Here is a 24,006-nt window from a genome sequence, read left to right as displayed (position 1 = left end):
CCACAAAACTGTGGATGAGCAAAAGGTGTGGCTTCCAAATGAACAACAAAAGCTTCCACTTCTAGAGCTTTCCATGGCAGCACAGTCCCATCCACATTCACAGGACCTGCAAGATTGCAGGTTCGTTGAGGCTCAGAGGATCCAAGGCCATGGAGGTAGCGAGTCTGGGAGACAGTTCCACCCAGCCATTCTGATGCCTTTGGCCACTCTGCAAGCTGCCCCTGCAGAGAAGCCCCGGAGGCCGGCGGGTGGCAAGTAACTTGCTCGACGTCACATGGTTAGTTAGCAGCAGAGCAAGTTCCAGACCCTGAGCCCCCAGTTCCCACTGCAACACTCTTTTCTAGTGGGTTTCCTAATTCTGGAGAGCTCCATGGTTTGCCCCACAAACTTCGGGACATCTTAGACACCCTCTAAGTCCAGATGCTGGAACTACCTGCCTGGGTCCACATGCCAGCCTAATAGCTGTGTGACTCAGGGCAAGTTAATTTACTTCTCTGTGCCTCGGTTTCCTCATCTGTAAAATGAGCATACTAATTGTACCCCTTCATAGATTATTGTGAATTAAAGGTTAATAGATACGAAGCATTTAGAACGGTGCCTGACACATAGTAAGCACTCTGTAAGTGGTAACTCTGATCATCACCACCATAGCCATCCTGCTCCCCTCCCCAGGGATGCAGAAGCCATGACTGGCTCAGATCCACCCAAACTGCACACCAGACTCTCTGCCCCTTCTAACTGCTATTGGGCCTCAGCAGAGAAGAGAAGAGGCCTTCCAGGCACAGCAGACTAATCCAAGGACACATCCTTGGCTTGTAATGTGCTCTGCATGGGTCATCTGTCATCCACTAGAGCCTCAGAGAGGGGCCAAGCCTGCAGCAGGCAGGCTGCCCAGGGCTGCCCAGACACTACCGGCCCATTAGATGAACAAAGTGGGGCTTTCTGCCCCATTCTACAGATGGAGAAACCAAGGCCTGGAGAAGTTTTATTTTTTATTATTAGTTATTATTTTGTCAAAAGGAAATAGAAATTCTCTCCTGGGGCTCTGTAAGATCCAAATACTTGCTTATCCCTGCGGTTTCCTGGTGGGACTGCCAGCATCCTTCCTGGCCTGTAAATCACTCATGTTTGGTGGCACTGGTGAACAGGCTTCTGTGGAAGGATGAAGCACTCCCTTTGTCTGAGCCCGGTTCCTGTCTCTGTCTAAGCCCAGCCCTTTCCCTACCCCAACCCCTGCCCACATCTTTCTTTAGGGCTCCTAGGAGCAGCTGGGATAATTTTTTATGGGGAGGAAAGAAAACAGGTCTCTCTGACTCCTGCCTGTTCGTCTACTCAGGCCCCGGCCCCGGATCTTCCTTTTGATTCATTTCCTCTCAGGATCTTCTCAAGCCAGGCAGGACTCTCAGTCACGGTCTCTCTGCTTTTCCATTGTTTTTCCTCCTTAACTCCAGCTCCAAATACCTGTAGTCATTCCTCTTATGGCAAGGGGTTGTGGCCTCCCTAAATCGGGCCAGGTGACTAGAATGAATTGTAGTTGCCTTGGGAAGACCCAGTGTCTCTAATATTTACTACCAAGCAAATGTAAGTGGGGCAGTGCGCCCTGTGGGCGTAAGGCTCGGGGCGGGGCTTGGCTTCTGCTCTGGGGACAGTTCCTGGTCCCTGGGGAGTCGAGGGAGCCTGCCATGGGGTGGAGGACGCTCTGGGAAGGAGAAGACAGCCTCACCAGTCTGCTCGCAGCACAGGAAAACTCCTTTCTGGGGAGGGAGGATGCGGTTGCCTCTGAGTGGGGGAACTCCGGGATCCCCCAACTTTGAGACGCTCCCGTCCCCCATGCTGCACCAGGGCATCACTCAGGCAGGAGGGAGGTGAGCCAGGGCCAGTGCCGTCCCCTCGCTGAACACTGACAGGCTGAGATCCAAGGAGGCTCATTGCAGACAGGAGAAGACAAAGTGAAATCCATGGGACATTGATAGCACCTGGTGTAGTTCAAGGAGCCGTGCAATCAGCAGCATATACCTGGGCTGAAGCCCAGCTCCAATGGGAGCTGTGTCATCTCAGGCAAGCTCCTCAACTTCTCTGGACCCTACTCCCCATAAAATACTATAGTCATCTCTGCTCTGCTTGCCTTACTGGATGGCTATGAGGATCAAGCAAGAGCATAAAAACAGGAGGGCTTTGGGAGCTGTAAAGCAGAGTATTGATGTCAAGAGTTGCATTGTGATTAATGTAAAGCAGGAGGGAATTTGGTTAGATGCCAGGAAGAACTTCCCTACTTCAGGAGGAGACATCAGAATGAGGTTATGGGGATTGTCCTCCTTCCTGAAGATCTTTAAGACTAAGATCAGATCAGTCTGGCTGTTTAAAATAGTCTTGAGGTTGGCAGAGGCATTGGCCAAATGACTTTGGATGTCGTTTCTATCTTTCTCCTGACACTATAATCAGGCAGAAAGCGACCAGAGGCCACATCTGTGTGAGTGCGTGTGCCTGTGTAAGTACCTATGTGTGTACCTATATCTGTCTGGATGTCTATACGAGTGTCTGTGTATTATACGTTTGTCTGTGCGTGTGTCTGTGTGTCTGCAAGGCTGTGTCTACGTTGTTGTCCATGTGCCCATGTCTTGTGTGCAGAGCAAGTTGCTGAAGCCAAAAAACCTCAAGGCGACTCATCTTTATTACTAAGTAGTTGGAAGGATTTCCTTTTGCCGCCCTATCCATCTTGGGAGGATGTGGACAAAGCACCAGGGTGAAAAAGGATTTTAAATTTGATCTTTATTTATTTGTTGTTGTTTTCGTTATACAACTTTCTAAATTTGGGCTAAGAACTGGATGAAGAATACCCGCTCTGGAGTGTCCTGCTGAGGCTGGAAAACAGGCTTCCCCACTTCCCTGTGATCTTGGTGTCTGACTTCCCCTCTCGAGGCCTCAGTTTCCACATCTGTAAAATGGGGGCGCCTCCCTCACAGGGTAGTGGTGATGATTAAGTGAATTAGAGCCTGTAAAGCCCTTAGCACAGTGCCTGGCCCTTAGAAAGGACTTCATACATGCCCGCTGTTACAGGTATTAGCTATCAGCGATGTTTCTGGCCTGGCTCCTGATAGATGTAGCTAAAAGAGCACTGGCTGTGGAGCTACCCGGCCGCTGTGTGGCCTTGGGCAAGTCACTTCACCTCTCTGATCCCGGTTCTCAGCTGTAAATTGGGAACAATAGTATGCCTGCCTCATAGGATTATAGTGAGGCTCAAAGGAGAGAATGTAAGACCTTAGCATAATGTCTGCTGCACTGTAGGCACTTAAGAAAAATAGTCCACCTGCAACAGAGATTCCCCTGGACCCTCTCCACTCCCATTACCCCCCGCAGTGGAATTCCGTATCTCACCCACTGCCTGGGTTCCTGTTTTATCCTTTCAGACACTAAGCACAGCAACAGAAGCCAGGAGCCCTAGGCACCCTTCTCTGATGGGGCTCATGGGGGAGGGGGCTGCTCTGGCAGGAGCTGCCCGGGGTCCCCGCCCCCTTACCCTGGTTCAGACCTGTGCCCTTTCCCGCCCAGTTCCCAGGGCCCCTTAATACCCGCGAAGCCATTAAATATTTAAATTGGGCGGTGTGGCAGCCAGGTTGCCCCAGCAACAGCCCTGCATATTTTGGGATGGATTACCAAGTCTTTCAAAGGGTCTCCTGCTGCTCCAGCCCTAAGAAGGATGAAACGTGGGAAGTGAGAGCGAGTGGGAGGGAGGGCTGGGGGCTCCTGCTCCCCACCACCGAGGCTTATAGATGCAGTCACCGTGGGAAACAGCCAGAGGACTCGAGGGTCAGAGAGAGGGCAGGCTTCTCCCCAGTTTTCAAGAGTCTGGACTTGAATCCAGGACTCGTGCCTGCCAGCCTGTTCTCTTCACCTGCTTCCGTCTTGTGGGCCTGTTGTCTGGATTTGGGTCTGAACCCCAGTTCTGCTCTCACCAGCTGGGCCACCGAGGGAAACTTGCTCACCTTCCCTGGGCCTCCGTGTACTCCCGGGAAACTTGGGGATAATTCACCCATTTCAGATGATGTTGGAACAGTGCTCAGCATGGCTCCTGGCCCACGCAAAGCAGGAGCAGTTATTATATTGATAATATTCCATCCAGTACCCCCTGTGTGCCCTGAGGGGACTCAGAGGAAGTGGGAGACACAGCCCTGGCCACCAAAGGCTTATATCTGGTGGAGAAGGTCTGCCAGCAATGGTAAGTGCTGAGGATACATCCAGTGTTCCCTGGCCCTGTCCCCTCCAGTCCCGGTGTCAGTATACCGTGGCTGCGGCCACTGAATCCACACTCACCTTTCCTAGGGGCCTGGCGTTGCCTGGGATGCGTTTTGAGGCCGGCCCCCAGCGTGTGGCAGGGAGCACCCAGGCTAGGAGTCTGGACTGTGCCGTCCAGCCCTGACTCTGCTGTGTGTCCTTGGGCAAGTCCCTTCCCCTCTGGACGCCAGTCTCCTTGGCTGCAGGATGAGGGTGGCTCTGAGTCACTTTCTCGGGCAGCCTCCCTTTCCAGCCAGCACGGATGCACCAGCAAACCATAAGGATGGCCTATTCCGCCCCCTCCACTTCATCCTGTGAGTGCCCCCTTAGGAAGCGAGCCCGAGGCGATGAGGCCAGGCCTGCAAGTTCCTTCTGATCTCCACCTGGACTCTGCTCTTTAGTTCTCAAAGCACCTCCTTTCCTATATTTTATTCCATCTCAAACCCCTGGGGGAAACAGAAAAGACTGCTGCCTCTCTTCCCAGCCCCAGGCTCTCTCCAGAGGCAGGAGGGTTTCCAGAGAATTAAAATCCCCACTCCAGACACTCCAGACACTCCAGACACTCCAGACACGTGCTGGCTGGTCCCAGCGGGAGGCCAGTGGTGCGGAATCATTGTCCAGTTTTCCTCCCTTGGAGGGAAGGAGGGAGACGGGAGGCTGGGAGGAGGCCCTAAGCCACATGCTGGATGCTGGGTCATGTCGGAGAACCTGGGCTCTGGCTGCCCAGGGTGATGGGGGAGGGACGCTGGGCATCTGACTGGCAGACAGCCATTGGCTGGTTCCATGGATACCCTCCTAGATTTGGGGAGCATGATTTTCAGCCTGCTTGGAGCCCTGGCCTTCCAGATAGACCTCAGGGGGGTTCTCACCTTGAGGTCTTTGAACCTGACAGTGTAGACCCCCTCCCCCAGTGATGGATCAGAAGGAAAGACCGACCAGTAGGCCCCTCCTTGAGCCCACAGAATCCAAATCTCAGGGCTGGAACCTGGAAGTTTGAGGGCTTAACAAACTCCCCAGGGGCTTCTCAGACTGGCTGGCTCCCTGGCCTCCACTTCCACCCAAGCTGGCTATTGCTGCCCTGGGCAGGAAGGTGGCCACGTGTGGCTATGGTCAGTTTAGGGTTCTGACACCCCTCCTCTTCCCTGCCCCTATGGTCCCATTTGCTCCTGCTGTAAACTTTCTGCCCCTCTGCTGGGGGTGGGGGCTGAGGGGAAAGGGCATCCTCTGTCTGGGGAGGGATGGAGATTGTTGAGTGACAAACTGGATTGATGAGCCACAGATGGGGTGGGGCGTTACCGTCAGGGATGAACTATGTCTAAGGCAGGAGTGCCTATCCCAGGGTCCATGGATGACATGGAACTCGAGGAACTGGTGAACTTGGGGGAGAAGATTATATCTTTGCTTTCACTAACACTTAACTGAAATTGAGCATTTCCTCCAACTATGATCACAGGCAACAAGCCATAGCTCCATTAGCTGTACTTGTAATGTTGCCATCAATATACAGAAACATATACTTTCATATCACCCCAAAACTGTTGATTTCAATAGTTATCAAATCTATCACTAGATCTTGAATTTAATGGGTTGATAAAGAAGTATTTGCATATTACAAATGTTTTTTAAATATTCTCATAACCATATTTTAATATAATTATTTTAATCCTATGTATTTTATTTTATGTAGGGTTGGGGGAAAAGTGAGAGACCCTTGCTAAGAGCTCAGCTCTGGGATCAGGCCAGGGGACCCCTGCAGCCTGGCTGAGTGACCTGAGGCAGGCCGCTCACCGTCTCTGAGCCTGGTTCAATCACAGGTCAGTGGGGGAGCAGACCCACCTCCTAGGATTCTTGTGAGGATCTGTATGCCGTTAGTTCAAGGCCAGGTAAACAGTAAGAGATAACTAGCTGCAGGCTCTGGTTAGCATAAAGACTAACAAAAGCTTCCAGGAGGCACCCTGGAGAATAATGAGACAGACTCAGCCAGGTGAAGCAGAGGTGTTGCCAGAAGTCACCGCTTCTTGTGCCAGGCTGGGCGGAGAACCCACGTCAGGGAGAGGGCTGCCTGGAGGCTGGGGACACAGTGACACTTCCTAGCACAGGAGGAGCCGCAGAGACAGTTTACTGGCAGATTCCCCCAGACCCAGTTCCCCCAGGGCTGTGGGTTCCCCCCAAAGGCCAAGGGTGCTCACTAAATGGGGAATGAATGAAAGAACATAAAAATGAATGGAGTGCTTTCTGATATAAATTGCCACAGAATAACGGTTGGCTGGGAGGGAGCTTGTTCTTTGCTGATCCAGAGAGGCCGTGGGGTAGACACTCTCTGGATCCCATGGAAGCAGCCAGGTTGCCCACCAGCTTTTGGTGGAAGGTGCAGAGCCTTCCCAGAGGGCTTTGCAAATGGGCCATCTCAGTGCAAAGGCAGGAGGATGGAGCCATGGACCCATCCCAGGAGGTATCGGGGATGAGCGTCTTCTGTGGCTTGAGTCCAGTCCAGGGCCACGGGGCAGGGGGCAAGGATTGTGGCAAGGGTCACTCTGGGGACCAGTAGCCCAGAGTCCCCAGGGCCACACCTCTGGAGGACGGCCAGGGCAGAAGGATGGGAATCCTGCTTCGTCCCAGCAATTTCTCCAACCTTGGGCCAGGGATTTCACCTCTCTGAGCCTCAGTTTCCTCATGTATAAAACAAGAGTGCCTATCTCCTGGGGTGGTTGGGAGGATTCGATAAAGTAATGTGTGTAAAATGCTTTCAGAAGTCAAAATAAATTAAGAGGTTTGTCTTAGGGGGCTGCCTTGAGTGGTGGGAAGAGCAGTGGGCTTAAAATCAGGAGTTGCTGGTTCTGGCGCTGCTGTGTGACTTTGGGCCAGACCCTTCCACTCTCTGGCCCTCAGCGTCCCCCAGTGTGAAAAAAGAGAGTTGGAGCCAGCCCTTACTAAGGCTTCCTTCTTTGAAGATTCTCTGATGGCAGAGGAGAGGGCTTGCGGCAGGAACACGCAGTGCCCAGACCTGGTTCTGCTCACAGACTAGAGACTGTGCTTTCCCAGACGCTGCAGCCACTCTGCTTCCAGTGTGGAGGCCGGGGAAGGCTGTCATTTAGGATCCGCTACATCCACCACAGGCTCTGCCCTCAGGAGCCTAATTAGATGTTATCCCCCATCAGCTGTGTCCATGTCCCCGTGTCCGTGCTATCACCAGGCACGCCAGGATTTCGGGCCAATTGCTTGTTTACGAGACCGTCTATCTTGAGATGAGGCCCAGCAGGCACCGCCAGCAAGCAAATAAGTTCTCCCCCCGCCCTCAGCTTGGAACCTGATGGCAAGAATCATCGTTATTCTGACAAGCCTCAGCCCCAAGTCCTGATGAAGGAACACTTGCGTCTTAAGAGTCAGGCAAACCTGAGTCAGTTCTGGCTCTGGGGCCTTTCTAGCCCCTTGGAGCCTTAGTTTCCTCTTCTGTAAAAGGGAACGATGGTTATTTATCTATTGATAATTTGCAGATCTCTTTGGAGGATCATTATAGGTAAATGCCCATAACACAATGCCTTGCAGTATTCACTGAGGCTCAATAAATGTCGGTCCCTGCCCTGTCCTCCACACACAGGCCCCCCAGCTTCTAGGCGCCCCCTGCAGCCCCACCAGGCAGTCAGCACTTGTCTCCCTTCCTGCCCGGCATGCCCTTGGTTGATGTGGCTCACACTCCTCTCTGAGTACCAGGTTATTAATTCTCAGTAGGCTCTAGTGAGTCCTTGAGGGAGGGAAGCCGCTGGTCTCCGTGCCTTGGACCCAGCCCAGTGCTGGCACTAGCAGGTGCCTGGCGTGCACAGGAAGGAAGGAACTGGATGTACAGCCGCTCAAGTGCTTTTTCCTACACCATCTCTCAATCCACGCAATGACCCTGGGAGTTAGATCTGAGAATGCCCATCTCACAGATGGAGAGATGGAGGCTCAGGTGGTGAGGAAGCTGGCCCATGTCTAACAGCTTGTTGGGGGCAGAGCCGGTACTGGTTGGGACCCAGGTGAGGCCGCTCCCCTGGGACCCCCTGAGGCTCTGCCCTGCACCACAGCGCCCTCACCTGGCCAGAGTGCAGACAAGACGTTTCTCGGCTCCCTCCAGCCCAGATCTACATTTGCTTCCTCCGATGGGGGCTTCTCCATCGCCTCTGTCCACCTGCCTTCTTTTCTCTCTCTCCAGAAAGCATGCCCGGGGCCTGGGGGCGGTGAAAGTAAAAGGAGTGATTTATGAACTGAGCTGTTCTTCTTAATCAGAGAACCCCTCCTGGGCCTACTCTATGCAGATGGGACTGAGCCGCCATCTGGGGCAGTGGGAGAGACAAGATTAATAAAGCTGTCTGGCCCAGGCAGGGGCCTGCAGAGGAGAATGCAGTGGCGCTGCGTGACCTCACACCGTCTCTGCCCCTCTCTGGGCCTCAGGGCTCCCATCTGTCAAGGGATGGCAGGATGGGGTCATCCCCCAAAGGCCTCCAGCTGGCACGGGGGAGGATGCTAGCCAGCCCCCTGGGACGCTGCCTGGTTGCCTGACTCAGGGCAGAGCAGCATTAGGTTGGAAACTTTGGAGACCGAGGCATAGCACTCCCTCTTTCTGGTGTCCTCTCTCTTGTGCCATGTCCGTGGATCGATGTCTTATCAGGTGCTCTCGTTTGGAGTCTAGCAGACTTAGGCCTGATTCATGGCCAGGTCTTACTAACCATGTGAGTGAATCCAGGCCAGTTAATTATATTCACTGAGCCTCAGTTTCCTCATCTGTAAAATGGGATAATAATGATACCGACCTCCTAGGTAAGATTAAATAAGAGGATGCAGGAGAAATGCTTAGCAGAGTCTAGTACATGGTAAATGCTCAATACTACTAGTTATTATTAGGCTCAATTATCACAAAATTGGAGCAACTAATTTGACTTCGGGGCCATTTAAAGGAAAGATATTTATATGCATCCTGACCAAGCCAGATGTCCATGGTCTGCCCCACACCGACCTCCACTGATAACCAGTGAACATGGTTTGGGCATCCACTTATTTTCAATATATGAGGATGCTGATAATAATAACTCCCCATGGGAACAGTGTTTCCAAGTGTTTTCACATCATATCACTTCATTTCATGAATTCTTACAACCACCTTTGGCTTCAAAATTGAGAATCACAGTTTTCAGAGGAGAACCTAGCGTCTCAGGGAGAGTAGTGACTTTCTGAAGGTCTCCAGGGTGCTGGCCAAGGCAGGTGCCGTCCCAAGCTGTGCAGAAGCAGCAGTGATGGCTGAGCGGGCGGGCATCACCCAGGCCATCTTTTCCCAGCTTCCCCTTAGTGCAGATCTTCACTGGGTCAGAAAACAATCAGGGAGGGGGCATCCTGGTGAAGAGGAGGTGAGGAGACGCTGGAGATTCACACGGAGTTCAGCACCTCCTCCCCGCCCCTGGGTGAGACTTCTGCATCACCCAGGCCTCTCAGCCCAGCCTCAGTGTCCAGAGGAAGGTGGTTTGTGTCACACTCAAGAGGATCCCCAGCCTGAGATGCTGGGCAGAGAATGGTGCTTTTGGGGCACCAGGGCTGGGATGGGGCAGGGGAAGAACGGGGGTAAGAGAAAACTATGACCCCCTCCCTGCTTCCCTGAGCCCTGGGGCTGGGTGTGGGGTGCATCTCCCGAACTAGACACTGGGGCTTCCATTCCTTAGGCCACAGAAACCCGAGCTCTAGGAAGGACACTGAGTTGGCTTCATCTTGCCCTGTGAGCCATCCCTGGATAGGGTTCCAGCCCAGAGCTCCTTGGGCCTTGCCTAGACCCCGGGGGCTTCTCCCCCCAGATGTCCACCCAGGTGGCAGTGTCCTGCCTGGTAGTGACAGTGTCCTCCCTTCCCCACACCCTCGGGATCAATTTCAAGGGATCTGTCACTGTTCAGATGGGGATGGGCTTCTGCCCTCTTCCCGCCTCCTGGCCCCCAACACAGTTTTTCTAACATCTTGCCTGGAGTTTTAGAAAGAGCCTCGAATCTCAGGAGGATGCAACAGCTTTGCCACAGTTAAGCCTCAGTTTCCTTCCATAAAATGGGGCAATAGTCCATCTTGCAGATCTGTCTTGAGGATTCACCATAATCATATGAGTGAATGCAGCCCTTTCCATGAAAGCTAGTTTTGATTCTGACTGCTGGGTGTGGATTCTTGGTCCATCACTTACTAGCTGTGTGATGCTGGACAAGTCACTTCCTTCTCCAGGTCTCGGTTTCCCCACTGTAAAATGGAGGTGATGGTATGATATTTACTTCCTAGGGTTGTTCTTGGCATTTAATGAGCTCATGCATGTAAGCATATAGCCCAAAGCCATACAGCAGATACTGAGGCAGGCAGCTGAAGAACTTGCCACGTGTGTATGTTTAGGCTAAACAGGAGTGGGGTACCAGTTCCTGGGGCCTCAGAGAGCTCTCAGGAGGGCCCCTTCTCCTGCCTTTCCCCACCTCTGCCCATCCCCACCTCTACATTCCCTCAAAACTTACTCCCCTGCACCATCCCCTTCCCGGTGAAAACTCCCTAACTGCCCCCAGTAGAGTTACACCAGTGGAGAGTTTGTCCTCCTTCCTGTGGGTCCCCAGCCCTATTGTCATCCCTTCCCTTGCCTCTCCCAATCTCCTACCCCCACTGCCACCCAAGTGTTGAGTTCATGCTTGTTTGTATCTCCATTTCCTAACACAGCACCCAGCGCACAGTAGGAGTTGCTGAGCAGATGGGTGGAAGGATGGAGGGAGGGATGGAGGGAAGGATGGAGGGATGGAGGGAGGGAGGGAGAGGAATCTTTCACCTACCACCCCTCATCCCCACCACTGATGAGAATGGGAAGAAATCTGAACAGGTACCCAAGACGCAGAAATTCCCCCTTCCTGCCCATGGGAAGGCCCACTGCAGCCCAAGCTCTCCCGGGCCTCAGATTTTCCCTGGAAATGTCCTCTAGCTCAGTGTTCGAGCAGGAGCCGGCTATGGAATTCCCCACACATGTGATAGGACAGGAGTCTCCATCTGGGCCCGTTTGACTGCTGAAATCACACCCTCATTTCCACTGCTGGGAGCTGGCAGTGGAAATGAGGAAAGGAGCCTTCTGGCAAATCCTTATGCAAAGCCTGAGGAACCCTTTCCAGCATCAAATTTGTCTCCCCTGGGAGTCAGAGTTTCTGGGGAGGGTGTTTGATTTACGGCGCTCTGCCAGCACTCTCTCTGCTGAGGCATCAGTGCAGGTGCCCAGGTAGCATCCAGGTGGCATCCAGTTGTACGGGCCACCATACCCACCCTCTCCTCCCAGTTCATCAGCCACATGCAGTAGCACGTGAGCAGAGCTGAAGCCCGTGCCAGAAACCACAAGTCTCTTGAAGATGTGGTTCCCCATGCCGCCCCAACAAGGGCACCCGGGAGCTGCCATCTGGGCGGAAGGCGGGCATGGAGTGCGGGCCTCCCCAGCTGGAGTGCCCCAGGTGCTGAGAGCTTTGCATTAGCGCTAATGGGCCCAGATCAGCAAGGCACTGGCCCAGAATGTGCGTGTCCAAAGGGGGGTCGGGTGTTCATAAACAGCTTCTTGAATGTGGTTGCTCCTTATTGGCTTCCTAGAGTAACTGAAAATTTTCTCTTACAGGACAAGCTGGGCCAATAAAGGAAATATACAGGAACCCCTCTGACCAAGAGACTGTCCTGCTGACATCAGAAGAACTGCCCAGGTGACAAGTCAGCAATTGCTCCCCCCTCCCCGTCCCTGTGCACCCCTGTGCCATCCCCTGATACCATCCTGTCTCCCCAGCAGACCTTTCTCAGTCTGTCTGTCTGTCCCTTCCCATATCTCTTCTTCTGTCTCTCTTTCCCTGTCTCTCTCCTTCAGTCTTTCTCCATCTTTCCCTCTCTTTCTGACTTTGTCTGTTTCTCTGATTTGCTGAGTCTCTACTGTTCTGTGTCTGTTTTCTCTTTTCCCACTCTTCCTGCATTTATTCATTCATTCAGACATAGGAATTGAGGACCCACATGTGCCAGGCACTGCTCTGGACACTAAGAATATGGCAGTGGACAAAGCAAGTCCATGCCTTTCTAAGCATACATTCTAACAAGGGAAGGTGTGTGCTACCAAAATAAATAAGTAAAATATTGAGTGTGGAGAGTAGCTACCGGACAATGGCCTGGGCTTCAAGAAACAGGGCTCCAGGCCCAGATGCCTCACTAATTGGTTTTGTAACTTGGCCACTCTCCCCTTCCCTTTCACAGCCTTGGTTTTCCCATTTCCATGGTGAGGGTGTTGGGCCAGATCAGTGCTGCCCTACCTTTTCATGGCCAAGAACTTCTTTTATTGAAATGCTGGTGACATAAGTTATACAAGGCCTGGATTCTAAATCAGTGCTTACACAAACCCTTAAACACCTGGCTTTGTTATACATGAAACAGTCAGTGGCATGGGGGGGGGGTCACGTTGACTGATAAAGCACCCATCTGTAAGCACCAACCCTCAGAGGCCAGGGGCGGGGGGCGCGTGCTGTGAAGGGCACAGGTGTCTTGAGACCATGAGAGCCATGGCAGCAAGTCCACGGCTCCCACCCGGCTCACCCTGGGGCAGGTGCCCACATGGAAGTGCTGCTGGACCCACAGCACCTAAACTGCTTTCCCAGCATGCTTTCCCTGCGCCTGTGGGATCTGAATTCACACGAGGGCAAGTTTGCCTGTGATGCTGACTCCTGCATTTCATCTCTCTGGGCCTCAAGATTTAAAGGATTTTATCGGTCAAACAGCACTGCCTTTACCAAGTCATCACTTACGAAGCATACTTTCTTCCTAGTTCACGTACTGCCGAGTCATACATACCTAGCAGTTAGAGCTTCTGAACAACATGACAAATAGGGTTCCCACCCTGGGGTGGTTTAATGGCTCCAAAACCCAAGACACTTGCCCCTTGAGCCAGCCGGTGGGGAGGGGATGCTTTCTGAGGTGTTACTTGAAATTCTGAAAATGGCTTTAGGAGATTGCTAGCCTCGGGGAACCCAGTATGAAAACCACTGACCACACGCCTCCTCCCTGAGCAGAAATCCTCCGGAACAGAGTCCTCCCGTCTCAGGGTCTGAGAGAGCAGGGCAAGGAGGGAAGGGGACGCACCGCCGTGTGTCAGGCCTGGCGTGAGAAGCCCTACATACGTGATTTATCAGTTAATCCTGAGTCCTCTGATTTCCTGAGCAGGTCAGCATTCCTGGCCCCATTCTGCAGACACGAAAGCAAAGGCCCGGGGAGCTTACGTGATTTGTCCACTGGCCCCGGGGCTAGAAGGTGGTGGAGCCAGGACCCGTGTGACCCTGCAGCCCCACCGTCACTGCCACCCTCCCCTCCGGGACCCTGTGGGCCCCGTGGAATGGGGAAACCTCAGTGGGCCTTTCACCCCCGGCCCCAGGGAGGGCATGGCCTTTCCACTTAGCAGAGATCCGCCCCCTCCGTCTCCTTCATAAGTGCCTTTCGAACATCTTTTTTGAGGAACAGCCATGCCTTTGTACCTCCATGGTCTGCAGTTTCTTCTCAATCCTTCTTCCAGAGACTATGTTCTACTCTCCTTAGAAGTAAATTAGGGCACTGCGTGGTGATGGGCTGAGCGTCCAAAAGGCTCCGTGGGTGGGTGGAGCTAACACCCAGATCTAGGCAGCGATTGGAGGTGCCATGTGTCTGTCACTTTTGTCTGGCCAATTGGCCATGGAGGTGTGTCCCCACATTCAGGAGGCCCTGTGGCTGGTGGCGCTGGCAGTTGTTGGTCTTTTGATTTTAGCCTGGCCGTGGGCGATGACGCAGGAGGCCGTGTATTCTGGCCACTGGGAAATAAAATGGCATAGGAGGTGTGAAGACCGGCCTGAATTTTGGAGGAAAATGGATGAATGGGGCGAGGGAATTAGCATTCATTGACAATGATGATTAAGAGTTGCGGCTCTAGATTAAGACAGACATGGGTTCAAATCCTGGTTCAGGCACTCCTATGCTGTGTGACCTAAGACAAGTGATTCCATCTCTCTGAAGCTCAATTCCCTCGCCTGAAAAAAGGGAAATGACATTACCTACATCCAGGAGCCTTAACGAGGATTCAATGAGATTGTGCGTGTTCCTCGGCACATAGTAAGAACTCAAGGGAAGCCAGCCGCTACTCGCTTTTGCTGTTATCAGCTACCATGCACCAAGCTCTGTTCTCAGTGTTTTCCATACATTATGAGAAAGGCTACTAATTTTAAAGAAAAGGAAACTCGGATGTATGCAGTTCAAGAACTTGCCCCAGGCCACCAGCTAAGCAATTGGGATGTGATCCTTTGTCAGGCTCCAAAGCCCTCTGTCCACTCTGCACCCTGCCCTGGAGCTGACGTCAGGGCTTCCCTGTCTCCATCCACCCTCCAGCTCACATCATCTCTTTTTCTACCTGCTTCTCCTTTGAGGTTGTCAGAGGCTCTTCCCAGTAGACACATCCCCTTTTATTGCACTCGTCTGGGAGCCCAGCACTCCATAAGCCACCCATTAGATGTAATCTCTAATGAATGTGGTACATAATAAATACAGGTAGCCCGTTTATGAGCTGCCATATTTATTATGCCCCTTAAATGCCAAAGAGCCAGAGCCAGCTGAAGCCGGATCAGACCCTGGAGAACAACTTTGCCTGGGTAGGCAGAGGAGGGGGCCCCAGAGCCTGGCCCCCTGAAGACTTCTCAGCATCTCACTGGGGCCGCCCCTCCTGCCCTCTAAAAGCCCACCCAAGTCAGAGCCTGATGGCAGGAACTGACAGCCTATCAAACTCCATCTCTATCGTTTTGCAGATGAAGACACTGAGGCCAGAGAGAGGAAGTGACTTGCAGAGCTGGAGCTTGGGGCTCCAGACTCCCAGTCCAGTGCTCCTTCTGCCCTGCTGTCTGCTTGAACAGTGGTCCCTGGACCAGGTGGAGCACAGGATCTGGAGTGAGCTGAGGGGCATGCTTACAAGCTCCAGGATGTTGGGCACCTTCACCTCCCTGAGGCTCAGTGTCCTCATCTGTAAAATGGGCACAGTGCTTCCTGCCTCATGCGGTTGTTGAAAGATTCAGGACAGTCACTTCATGGAGCTGGAGTGTGGCTGGCAAAGAGTCGGTACTCAATGAATGTTCTTTCCTGTCCTCTTCCCCCTTTCCAAGGACGACAGGGTCTCAGCAGATGCACGGAGTTGCATCAGTCAAGCGCCCAAGGGAGAGGGGGTCAGCATGCAGTGCCTAGGGTGCAAGTCTTTGTCCTGGGGTCCTGATCTCATGGGCAATGATAGCCCAGTGAGTCACCTATGACTGTAAAGTTAGGTGTGTTCCTAGTAAGAGCTGTTCGCCCCATTCTGAGCCAGGTGCCGTGGGGAGCCCTGACACAGGACGTCTCATTTAATCCTCACAACATGCCACGATGCAGGTCCTAAGTGCCCACTTTCAGATGAAGAAACTGCGGCCCAAGATGTTAAGTCACTTTCCAAAGACACAGAGGTAGAGAGGTGTGACGAGTCAGGATTGGAACCCAGGTATGTCTGACTTCAGAGCCCATGCTTGGAACTGCCATGTTTAGATGCAGGTTAGTTGCTGCTTCTAGAAGGTCAGAGATGGAGGAGATAGAGGAGGGCTGGTGGCTTGGTGTGGGGACCTGTTCTGGAGGAAGAGAGCCTGGGCTTGGGCATGATGAAGAGACAAGGATGACCCACCACCAAGGGTAATGGTTTAACAACTGGTGGGTGTGGCATGGACCAAGAGATGCTAGCTAAACAGGCCCGCCATACTCATGGGTCCCCACTGAATCTCAGCCCTCCACTGGCTGCTGGGAGGATGGGGCCTGGAACAAGGGAAGGGGTAGGTCCTCCTGGGCCTGCCCATCCTCTCCCCAGTGCTGTCAGGAAGAAAGTGTAGAAATATTGAACATTGTGTATTGAATATGACCATGACTTGTGCACCTTGAGGGATGACTTGCGATAGCAGATGCCGTCTGCTTCCCCCGGGCATGGGGGAGGGCTACATCTTGTTTTCAAGCCCCAGTGCCTGGCATCCAGTCGTTGCACAATAAATGTTTGTTGAATAGAATTGTATTCAGTGGCCCGCTACCATGGGCATACGCTTAGGTAGGGACGGGGAGACTCCAGCGGGAGGTGGGATGCTGTAGGTCTCACGACAGAGGTAGTCAGGGCGGGGGAGCATCTGGGGGCTTGGGGCCCCAGGAGGTGCCTGCAGCTCTTTCCCTGCAACATCCCTCCTCACTGGGCAGGTCCTTCGAGTCGGAGGGTATGTGGGGTGGTAGGTAGTTTGTCGGGCCTGGGTTCTGATCCTGCTCTAGGACCTTAACAAGTCCCTCAAGGCCCTGAGCCTTAGTGTCTCATCTACCAAATAGGAGGCGCATGTCTGTAATCAAGTAACATCATGATGTCACACCTCTGAGCACCTGCCACACTGAGTACCTGCTAAGCATATTTCTGCATTATTTCAGTTAATCCTCCCAACACTGCTGGGGAGGAAGCTTCTGTGTTTAATCTCCATTTTCAAGTTGGAGAGAGCAAGACTCAGAGAGGTGGAGTAATTTGCCCAAGACCACACAGCAAATGAACGGTAGAGACGGGGCTTGAACCCAGGCAGGCTGGCTCTCGAGTTCTCACTCCTAACTCTGGCCTCACAGGGCAAAGCACCAGCCCTGTGATAAAGAGGTTGTTGTCAGCTGCCCTCTTCCCCCATCGGCTACAAGGGCAGGCTGGCCACTGGGACACCCCAAGGAGGAGGAGAGGAGGGAGGGGCAGGAGTTCTTTTTGGATGGGGTTCCCCCAGTGGGAAGACTGAGAGGGACTTGCTGTTTTGTAGGGGGAGCACCATGGAAGGCGACTGTCTGAGCTGCATGAAGTATCTGATGTTTGTATTCAATTTCTTCATATTTGTAAGTATTCCTGGAACATGCCCGGGGTCTCCCCAGGCCTCTGCGGGGTGGGCCCGACTGACTGCTGCTTGAAAGTCACATGGGGCTGAGGCCCAGGAACAGGAACAGGGGCCAGTGCTAGAAGCAGCTCTACCTTCCCAGCTGGGGGCTCACGGCGGGGAGGCCCCCAGCAGTGCCCACCCCACTCCTAGAGCCCACCATCACAGGAGAGACGTTTTGCACAACCCCTGGGATGATGCTTCAGCTACTCTAGAAAAGAAAAGATAAGGGCCTTAGTCCTGGCTACTGTCTTGAAATCTGACCCCTGGTAGGGAGTTGGCAGGGGGAAGGAGGATGGGGGTGATCAGAGGGCAGCAGTTAGGGACATAGGAGCTGTATGGGCGGAGCTGACAGAGCCACCTGATGAAATCTGAAACCTCTCTGGGACCAAGAGACCTGGGTTCAAAGCCCAGCTCTGCATCTCTCCAGCTATGTGATCTGAAACACATTTCACCCCTCTGAACCTCAGTATCTCCATCCTTTAATCTCCTCCCTCAACAGGTTTTTTGCAAATGAGGCAAGATTAGTTTAGGAAGTGCCTGGAATGTGTCGGCTCCATCCCCATCCAACCTATGGATTCTATGCGTGAAAGGACAGAGGCCCTGGGGGCTCAGGTGGCCAGCCCAGCGCCCTGTAGTACAGCCCACCTGCTCTGCTCAGACCCACGACCTCTCCCAGGAGCAGAGCCACGCTCATCGCGTGACCCCACCTCAACCTTTGACCTTAGTGCAGCCAAGACCTCGATGAGTAAACATCTACTAATGTCCCCCAGGGCAGGGTCACTAGGAAAGAGAGGCCTCTTCTGGTCAAGACTGACTCTGTTGGTCTGTCTGTCACCATCTATTTTTTGTACATTTCAGCAACTCTCCTGGATTCCCTCCCCTGCCCCTAATCCTGTAGAGCAGGGAGCCCCACAGACTTGAATTCTAGACCCAACTTCCAAGCTGGGTGGCCCTCGGCAGCCCCAGTGTCCCTAGGTGAAATGGGGCTGAGTCATCCTGGGCCGCCCAGCTCATGCCTGAGCCCCGCCCTTGAAGCAGAACTCAGCACACAATTATTAAACCCCCAAACCTCCAACAGCTATGAGGAGGTTTGTGGGGAGACCAAGGAGAAAGGCGTCGCACAGCAGACGGCAAAAATGTAGATTCTGTCGTTGGCTGTCCCTGGGTCCTTCAGGCCTCTCTGCCTGCCCCCTCCCACCACCGCACCTGAAAATATTGCCTCTTGCCCCAGACCATCCAGCTCTTCCCCCAGCTTACAGACCCCTCAGCCAAGCCAAAGCTCAGCAGTTTTCGGTCATTCCTCAGGTCCTCCCACGACACGGGGATTTCAAACACTTCCCAGCCTTTAAAATCTGATGTTGCCAAATGGTTTCTCCTACAACAGGTCTGTTTCCAATACTGGTCTGTGCCCAAGACCAATGGAACAGATGTTTATTGAACCCTGCTAAGCACCTTCACGTCCGTTCTGTCCTTTCTTCTTCTTCGGGGCCACCTTGGGAGGTGGGAAACAGTATCTTCTTTTAACCATGGGGAAGCCAAGGTTCAGAGAGGTTAAGCCACTTACCCAAGGTCACACAGCTAATAAGTGGCACAGCCCTTTCTCTGGACTAAGCTGTCTCTCTCCAAAGATAAGTAAGGCATGGAGACGAGGGCCATGGAGATGAAGACATAAAAAGAAGGCTTTCTAGGATCGGATGTGAGAGTGGTGACCCCAACCCAACTGAGAGCTCCTGTTGAGGACAAAGAGGATGGCTTTTGTCTGTGTTTTCCCAGCATAGGTGTCAGAGCATGTTCATGGATTTGGTGAGGGTCCTTGAGGCTGGAGTCAGGGAGGCCTGGGGTTCAGCCCTGGCTCTGCCATGAACTTGCTGTGTGACCTTCGGTGAGTTCGTTGGTCCCCTCTGGGGCTCAGTGTGGAATCAGAAGGTTGGACTGAATGACCTCATCACCCAGCAGCTCTAACATTTAAGGAGAATATAAAAGTGGCAGATAAACTCTACAGGACATGGTTCTCAGCAGCCCGAGGCGGGGCGTGGGTCAGAGACTGGATCTGGAGGTTGCGTGACACACTGCAGGTCAGGGTAAGTAGGGAAATTCAGACCAGAGGAAAACGCTGCCAGGACATTGACTCGAGCAGCAAATGGAGTTTCTGCCCCGTCCACCGGGCACTCAGCGCCTCCACCCCAGGGCCTCGCTCAGGGAAATGGCGTGTGTGTGTAGAGTCTAACCTCCGTGTCTGCCTGTTTCTTCTCCCCTCTCCTGACTGGCCCCGGGGAGCAGCTGGGTGGGGCCTGCCTGCTGGGCATCGGCATCTGGGTCATGGTGGACCCCACCGGCTTCCGGGAGATCGTGGCTGCCAACCCCCTGCTCATCACGGGCGCCTACATCCTCTTGGCCATGGGGGGCCTGCTTTTTCTGCTCGGCTTCCTGGGCTGCTGCGGGGCCGTCCGGGAGAACAAGTGTCTGCTGCTGTTGGTGAGTACCCCATCCTCCACCCCACCCATGGGTGCCCCGGGCTGGGCGTTGGGGGCCCTGTGTCCACACTACGGGGGACTCACACTGAGGTCTGAGCCAAGTAGACTGTCCTCCAGGAGCGGGAGGACCACCAGCCCTTCCTATATGCATCTGCGCTTGGACCCGTGCCTGCCGTGTGGGTGAGCCGCTCCCAGGTGGGCAGTGGCCTTGGCCTCCAGCTGTGGACAGCCAGGCTTCTCCAAGGCAGGGTCAGCTGAGAACGTTGACTCGTGATGCTTTCTAATTGCTTATAAGACCTAGAATATATAACTGTGGTAAAAGAGCTAAGATAGCTATCAGATAAATCATTCAGCTTTCGCATTTCCACTTCTAGAATAGAAATGATATGACCTCTGAAGGGCCTTTATTCATTAAATAAACAGTCCTTGACCCGCTATTACAGGCCACGTAGTTCACTAGGTGCTATAGATGCATCAGGGGCCGAGTGGCCGTCCCCTCCCTGGCGGACAGGCTGGTGAGAGGCAGGCGAGCCCACGAGGATGAGCTGGGCAGGCCTGGGCTTGTGTGCGCTCTGCTCTGTCTCGTAACTAATGAAGTGACTCTGGTCTAGTTTCTTAACCTCTCTGAGCTTTAGTGTCTTCTCGTTAAGTGAGGGGTGAACCAGCTCAGCTATAGGTTGGAGCCAAACAAGACAAGCAGTGGATGTCCTGTTTCTCTGGTCTTCTGTGTTCACATGGGCTGTGGCCCTTTGGGCCTCTGCTTACTTCCCTGGCCTTGGTGATGGGGCTTCGTCTCCTACGAGGTCCTGTGTCCCCGGGGCTAGGAAAACCGGGTAGAGCGCAGTCCTGCTGGAGGGTAGGTTAAAAACAGCCCAGCTTAGAAAAGCGTGTGCGTGGATGGGCCAGCTTGCAGACGCTCCTCATGGGTGAGCAGCTGGGTGGGTGGGGGGTTAAGTGATAGGGAGACGTGGGCTGGTCAGTGACGTGGGCTTGCAAGGCGTCTGTCCACTCCTGCCTATGAGCCGGCACCAGTGGCTTTGGGAGGCAGAGATCTGGCACAAATGTCTCCTCCCCAGATTAGAACAGACTGTAGACTCCCCATTCGTGTCACAGAGAGAACGTGAAATCAGCTGTGATGTGTGTGACACAGGCGCCCTGGGTCCCTCTGGCCTTGGGCAGCAGTGCAAGCTTTCCATCTGGAGAGAAACAAAGAAACCTGAGGGCGCCCCCTGGTGGAGAGCTCTGTACAGTGTCCGACGGTGCAGGGAAAAGTCTGGGCTTGGGAAGCTGGGGACTTTGAAAGGAGCTGAGTATGGGTCCCAGGACACACCAGAGCTCCCTTCCTACGTCCCTCCTCTGCCCACCCTGCATCTTGCCCACTCCCAGGGCTCATCCAACGTTAATGGGCTCATCCCTGAAGCCAAGACAGGAAGCTGGGCTGGGGCTCTGGGCCAGGAGCAGGCTGGAGGCCTTGCAAGCCCTCTCCAGCTAAGTGGCTCCCTCAGAGCCTGCCAGCTGGACAAGACATCGCTCTCCCCAGTGCTTAGGGGAGAAGGCTGAGACCCCGGGGCAGGAGGAGGTTTGCTCCAAGTCCCCTGAGAGAGAGTTGAGTCCCGGCTGTGGCCGGTGTGCCCACCAAACCTTAAAGTCACCCCTTCCCATCCCCTCTTCTGCCTCCTTCCTCCCTTTTGTCTCTTCAGTCTCATTATGTCTGTTTCTCCCTTTCTTTTCTCGCTCTTTCTCTGCCTCTGTCTTCCTGTCTCTCTGTCTCTGCCTTTCTCTTGATCTCTTGGTTTCTGTGCCTGCTGCCTTTCCTTCTCCTTCTCCTGGACCACACCCCCCTCCCCCGCCTGCCTCTGCCCCCTCTCCCTGCCTCTGTCTTTCTTTACTTCCCCTGCTTCCTTTTCCCCTTCTCCTCTCCTCCTCTTTCTCCCCTTCCCCTCCCCTCCCCTCTCTCTCTCAGAACCCTAACACACACAACCCTGAGGTCACAGTGCAGGTCAAAGCCAGGGGAGTCTTGGACTCAGGTCTGCTGTCTCTCAGACCAGGGCTGATCCAAAGGCTCCTAACCTGGAATGGACTCAAGTGGTCCAAAACTCACCCAAATTATGTGCAAAATATGTCAGGGCCTCCATGTGTGTGCCTGTACCTATGTGTTGTATGTGTGTGTGGTATGCATGCTAGCGTGTTTCTAGGGCCACCACAGCTTCTGGAAGGTTTTCAGAAAGATTCATGAAAAATAGGAAGAACCACTTTCTCTTCCAACCTGGACTCAGCTGTGTGATGGTTCCAGCTGAAGAGGGGCCCCAGGTCTCACCCCTCCCGGCCACTGCATCCTTTTAAGAAGTCTGAGCCGCCTCCTTGCCCTTCAGGGAAGGAGGGAAGACTTATCTTGAGAGAAGCCAAGAGGGGGTGACTTTAGTCACCTCTGGAACTGTGGCTTTAAAGGCTGGGCACCCCTCTGCCTCGCTCTGAGGCTAAACCCCAAGGGGTCCCAGTGACCCTTAGCCCTGGGGACAATGAGTCTAATGTCAGCTAACGATCAACTCTTCTAAAAACACGTTTTCCAAACACTCCTGTTGATCAATTTTACAGCATTTTCACGTACCATGGAACAATTTCAGCCTATTGGTGAGATTGTGTGGCATCCCCTTTTTCTAGTTGCTCAGCTATATAACTAGTTCGAGGAATGTTTTTAACCCATTTTTTGAAAGATTCACATTTTTTAAATATTTTATAACCAAGACATGCTAAATTGGAAGAGAACAGCAAAAAGAGATGAGTGTAATTTAAAAGTGATAAATGAGCTGAATTGTTCATGAAGTATGTAAATTTGGTAAATATTATTAGAAATGAGAACTAAAAGCTGACATGCTGTAGGCAGATGGGTTAGAAAAGTCTGGAAATGCTCACAAGTAGGCAAAATAGCAGTTTTTACCCCTTGATTAATTTTCTGAGCCTAAGCAAAGTGTGATAAATTTGATGTTCAGGAATTACTGGCAAATGTGTCCTTAGGCAAATGGGATGAGGTCAGATTAACTCAAGGCAAACAAACCCTGGGAAAAGCCCTGGTTAGGGGAAGCCCCAGGAAGCGTCAGCCCTATGGCCAGGTCCAGGAGGAACCCCTCCAAATAACCGTTAGTAACCCTGTCAAGCAGGAGGAAATTATTTCATGCCGGAGAAGTTAGCAGAAGTGACATTGTTACTGATGTTGGCCCCAAAGCCCTGCACTTTCCTTCAGGTGACTTAAACTCACACACTCATGTCACCTCTCAGTCCCCATGCTAGGGGAGACCTGCTCCAGGCAGGAGCAATGGCCAGGAGATCTGCAGACCCCCTTTCTCTGGGGAGACCTGCTTTCCCCATCAATGAGTTACCAGGTTCATTCTTTAATTTCATCTCATGAATCTTATGTTTTTCATGTCATGAATTTCATTTCATGAATCATGAACCTTGGCTCAATGGAAACTCCATGAGGATGGGGACCACATCTGCCTTAGGCGTATTTGTTTACCAGTACCTAGCACAGTACCTGGCACAGCGTAAGTGCTCAATAAACAGCCCTAGAATGAAGGAACAGAGAGGAGGTAGTCTCAGAGGTGTGGGTAAGAACATGCGCTTTGGAGTCAGAAAAACCTTGTTCTAATCCCTGCTCTGCCACTTCCTGGCTGTGTGACCTGGGGTCAGTTACTTAACCTCTCTGAACTTCAGGTTCCTCATATGTAAAATAAAGATAATAATACCTCCTTCCCAGCCATAGTGTTGTGATCAGGGTTCAGTAAGAAAATGTGCATCTTGCTTAACTCTGTTCCTGGCACATATAAGCATTTGATAAATGTGAAAGCAAAAGGATTGGTGTCGATCCACAAGAGACCCTGCAGGCCATCTGAAAGTCTTAAGACTTGGAGGCTCTTCTGGGTTCCAGGATAACATGGTGTTAGGAGGCTGTGTTCTGGAATCAGAGTTCCTGTGTTTATCCCATCTGGGCCAGCTCGGTCAAGTTCTACCCTCTCAGGGTTCCAGTTTCCCCATCAGTAAAACAGAGGTGTTGTTGATAACAGCAGCTGCTACTCCAGGCTGCCCAGAGGGTTCAGTGAAATCACCCATGTAAGAGCCACAGTGCTTAGGTGTTAAGCACCGCATAGATTGTAGCTATTGTTATTTTTCCGGAGGTCGCCCACGCCAGCCCTTGTCTCCAGGAAGGCCATGCTTCCTCCTGGTTCTGATCCACCATCTGAGCCGTGCTCACATCGTGCCAGCCTCGTGCACAGCGCTTCACCTGCATCCTCTCGCTGACACGGTGCTAAGTC

General features: G+C 52.9%; 1 protein-coding gene across 3 annotated transcripts in view; it reads left to right on the top strand.

The window, feature by feature from the left end:
- Window positions 1-24,006, top strand: part of TSPAN18 (tetraspanin 18) — a 184,414-nt gene that overhangs the window by 143,816 nt on the left and 16,592 nt on the right. For all 3 annotated transcript variants that reach the window (XM_007181112.3, XM_028166239.2, XM_057552798.1), the window contains 3 exons: window positions 11,900-11,981; window positions 17,109-17,181; window positions 19,503-19,697. In XM_007181112.3, the coding sequence (XP_007181174.1) occupies window positions 17,119-17,181; window positions 19,503-19,697 (258 nt within the window). In that variant the 5' untranslated portion in view covers window positions 11,900-11,981; window positions 17,109-17,118. The remainder of the gene's footprint in view (window positions 1-11,899; window positions 11,982-17,108; window positions 17,182-19,502; window positions 19,698-24,006) is intronic.

This window comes from Balaenoptera acutorostrata, chromosome 9 (assembly GCF_949987535.1).
Source record: "Balaenoptera acutorostrata chromosome 9, mBalAcu1.1, whole genome shotgun sequence".
Classification (NCBI taxonomy): Eukaryota; Metazoa; Chordata; class Mammalia; order Artiodactyla; family Balaenopteridae; genus Balaenoptera; species Balaenoptera acutorostrata.
The sequence above is the reverse complement of the archived record's forward strand: the minus strand, read 5'-3'. Positions and strand labels throughout refer to the sequence as shown.